We start from the raw sequence: 4,016 nt of genomic DNA on the forward strand, positions 1-4,016 counted from the left end.
CCAGGTGTGCAAGAAGATACCCTTGGGGATGGGGATAGGGACCACACTTGTCCACAGTGGACCTGACCTAGAACCCTGCTCCAAGCCAAGGCTGGGCTGGGGCCCTCCAATTGCTGCTCCTGTCACTCTTGGCCTAGAGGGCTTACCTTGAGGTGGGAGGCCAAAAAAAAAAGTCAGAAACGGGAAAAGTGACATTTCGAAATAAGCCTCAAGACAGGGATGGATGAGGAGAGGGGATGAGCTGGGCTTGTTCTGCCTCAGTGCAGGGTTGGTGCTTCCCTCTGCCCAGTTCCGTGGGGATCTCCATGCCAGGACGCAGGCGCTGGTGCTCGGCTGGGTGCCCTGCCTGGGGCAGGGGTGCTCGTGGAGGGTCTAGGACTGCGGGGTTCACCGCTGTTAGGCGCTGGGCCGGGCAGAGGTAAGCCCCTACGCAGCCTCCCTCGGCCGGGAATGGGAGGGCTGCTCTGGCTCTGCCAGCCGGGTTTGCAGCCCTCAGCTGCGGAAGAACCCCCTCACCGCCTGCAGCAGCAGGGGCGCCAGACCCGTCACAAGCCGGTGCACGTAATGGCGGCGGGTGCGGACCGCGGGAGGCGCGGCGCTGCTGGTGGCCCCGCCCCCGCGCTTCGTGAGGTCCCGCCCCCAGCCTCCATTGGCTGCGGAGCGGCCTGCTTTTCCGCGCGCGTAGCGCGGCGGCATGGCGGGGGAGCGGGCGGTGGGGCTGGTGCGGGAGCTGCACCGTGCCGGTGGCGGGCACTTGCCGCCCTTCCAGGTGAGCGGGGCCGTGGCCAGGGAGAGCGGGACGGGCCCCGGTGGTGGCCCACTCCCACTGACTGTCCGGTATTGCAGGCGGAGGGTCTGCGGCAGGCCCTGGAGGAGATGCGGACGCTCTACGAGCGGAACCAGGCGGACGTGTGAGTACCGCGCCTGACCCCGCAGCGGCGCGTCCCGCAGATCCTGGGCCGTGCCTCTAACGCGGCTCCTTCCCCTCCAGGTCCGAGGCGAAGTCGGGACGGACGGACCTGATTTTCCTCATCCGGTTTCGGCACTGCTGCCTGCTCCGAAACCAGCGCTGCATCCTGGCCTACCTGTGAGTGCACGGGGGCACGGGCTTCTCGGGGCACGGAGTGTCAGTTCGCCGGCGCAGGGGCGCTGCCCCCGAAAGACAGGGCCCTCACGCGCTGCGTGCTGGGACTCCCGGACTAGGCGAGACGTTCCTCTGCGCGGTGCGGTTGGCAGGGCGGCCGCGGGGCTGTCTCTGCGTTCATACGGGTACCGCCAAATGCCGGCACAAAGAGGAGACCCCGTTTCCTCCTGCTCTTTTCAAGTTTTAATGAGTGGATAGGCCAAAAGTCGCATCCTTTAAAGGAAGGTGGGCAGAATGACCCAAGTTTTTAGCTCTCTGCTTTGAGGGCTGACTGGGACATCAGTGTCGCCAGGGGGTATTGCCAGCACTCACCTCAGCAAAGATGCTGCGTTTGCCCCTTGTTTCTTACCCCAGGTATGACCGGTTGCTGCGGATCCGAGCACTCAGGTGGGAGTATGGCAGCGTCCTGCCAAACACTGTCCAGTTTCACATGTCAGCTGAAGAAGTGAGTGAGCTTTCTCTTAAACTCTTTCCCCTTATTTCTCCTATAGATTATCTATTTAGTAGAGCCAAAATAGGGTAGACTTCCCCCACTATAAACATGACACTTAAGTTGCCTTTCTGTAAATACTGATTTGTTTATTCATTGTCTATGGGTACAGTCCCAAATGGGTACTGAGTGCAGGTGATGCTTGGCACTTATAAGAATCAGATGGTCATCATTAGATGAGACTCATAGCCAGCAGAACTACGCCTTCACGTGCTGCTCTCAAATGCTATCTCTAGATCAACATACAGAGCTGCTGACATTTAGCAGCATGTGTCCTACACTGAATCCAGATTACTCTACCTCTGGGGCAGTTTTTCCCTTTAGAAGAGCTTGCGTTCACCTTTGGCTGGCATGAACACACTTGGGAACAGTGGTCTGACAGCACAAATAAACTAGATCTCACCCACCAGGGATCTGTCTTCCAGCAGTAGCTGTTCAGCTTTGCCTGAGGGACTGCTGTTAATATCCGCAGGTGGAGTGGTTCAATCGGTACAAAAAGTCTCTGGCTACCTACATGAGGTCAGTAGGAGGAGAGGAGGGCCTGGACCTTACACAGGACATAAAACCTCCTAAAAGCCTGTACATTGAAGTAAGTGCAAGATCGGCGGTTTCTGTCTGTGAACAAACATTTTGCCCAACCATCCTTCTTTTTTTAGAGAACTTCACCCTCATCCCAAGTCAGAAGGTCATTGAGCAAAGCTTTCGAGAGCACCAAAGCTTCCACAAGCTTCTACATTTTACTCTTTATGCTCTGCCTGCCAGCGTTTTACTCCCTCTTCCACTGAGGCTCAAAGTATGCTGAAAGATGGCATTTCTAGTCCACAGGGAATTGGTGTGGTGGGGTGAGTGGTCTGAATCCCAGTGAGAAGTTTTTGCAGGATTTTGCAGAAAATCAACTAGAAGCCTTGTTCCTTGTTAAGGATTGTTAACTAGTTTTCTTTGTTATTTTAAGTGGACTCTGATAGAGAAGGCTATAACTCATTGTACAGAATTGATACAGAATTGATACAACAAAGCAACAGCATGTGAGAAGTCCGAGTCAGTAGCTGAAGCGCTCTGGTCTGATGTTCTCTTCAAAAGAACATGTAGTGACAATGAACCTGCTCCATAAAGACAGTTTCACTGTTAACAGATTGGCATTTTCTGGTATGTCTGTGGGGAGGTCCTGGAAATGCTGCCACTGTTCCCCAGACCCCATCTGTTGTGCTGCTCTTCCTCTAGTCTCTGTGGAGGGCTGGTCTGGCCTGCTCACTGGTGCTTCTTGCTCCAGGCAGAGGCAGGAAGAGAACATCAGGTTGAGTCTACAGACTGTGCAAACAGTCCAGTTCTGTGTTTCCAGGTCTGCTCTATATTGAGGCTCCAACAGGCGGGTAGGAATATGTCCATACTTAAAGTTCTGGGGCACGTGTTCTAAGTCAGCAGTGATGTCTAGTGTTTTCTATGGGAGATCTGAGGGCTGCATTTCTGCTTTGCAGGTGCGGTGTTTAAGAGACTATGGAGAATTTGAGATTGATGATGGTACCACCATACTGTTGAAGAAGAACAGCCAGGTACCCATGACAAGAGAGTGTGGTCCATTCTCTTCCTTCCCTTTCACTCCCACGACATCCCCCTGCTTATCCCCAACTTTGCAGCATGTCACAATTCCTGTACACACAGCTCCTTGCACATGCTGCAAGCTGTCTGCATGGCCCAGGACTGCAGTTCAGCTCTGCCTGATCTGGTACAATGCAGTAGGCATACAAGCACAACAGAGCTGGCTGTGTGCAGCAACAAATCCAGTCTGCCTGGGTTTCAAGGAAAGTTTGTCTGTGTTTCTGTGCAGCACTTTTTACCCCGCTGGAAATGCGAGCAGTTAATCAGACAAGGAGTCCTTGAGCACATTCTGTCATAAGCGTGCAGGACAGGAAGGACAACCCTTGCTTGGTGGCCTGCCCACACTGGGGACTGAACTCTGGTGTGTGCAGGACTTCAGACACCTCAGCATTTCTGCTGTGGGCACCCTGCCACTCCTCTGTAATACCCGACATGAAGATCAGCCTTGAGTTTATGAAGTATGCAAACCACATTGGCCAGCTCTTCATGACCAAAGGGTGCATACTGGTAACGTAGCAATCCTGGGAATCCAGCATCTTGGGGGTAGCATTGGAGGGGGGTGGGGAGGGGGTGTTATCCAAGCTCCACAGCTACAAGCAGGTTTTGCAAATGCATTTTTGTTTGGAGCAGTTCTTTGTTCACACTGTGCATGTGGGAGTAAGAGACCAACCATCTGGGCTCTGGAAGCCAGGAGAGCGCCATAGTTGCAAAATAAAGAACTGCTTCAGCCTTCAATTTAGTGTTTTTCAGGAGTTAACACTGTGTTTGTTCAACACTCTGACCTGG

The 4,016-nt window shown here is 54.0% G+C and overlaps 1 protein-coding gene across 1 annotated transcript; it reads left to right on the forward strand.

The window, feature by feature from the left end:
- Positions 1-694: 694 nt before the first annotated feature.
- Positions 695-3,528, forward strand: GINS1 (GINS complex subunit 1; the record flags this gene model as incomplete). The annotated part of the gene is made up of 7 exons (XM_081998167.1): positions 695-769; positions 847-911; positions 992-1,087; positions 1,499-1,589; positions 2,107-2,223; positions 3,110-3,184; positions 3,460-3,528. The coding sequence occupies 7 exons, from the start codon at positions 695-697 to the stop codon at positions 3,526-3,528; spliced, it is 588 nt and encodes a 195-aa protein (XP_081854293.1).
- Positions 3,529-4,016: the final 488 nt, after the last annotated feature.

The sequence above is a fragment of the Phaethon aethereus genome, assembly GCF_964289735.1.
Source record: "Phaethon aethereus genome assembly, chromosome: 3".
NCBI classification, from domain to species: domain Eukaryota; kingdom Metazoa; phylum Chordata; class Aves; order Phaethontiformes; family Phaethontidae; genus Phaethon; species Phaethon aethereus.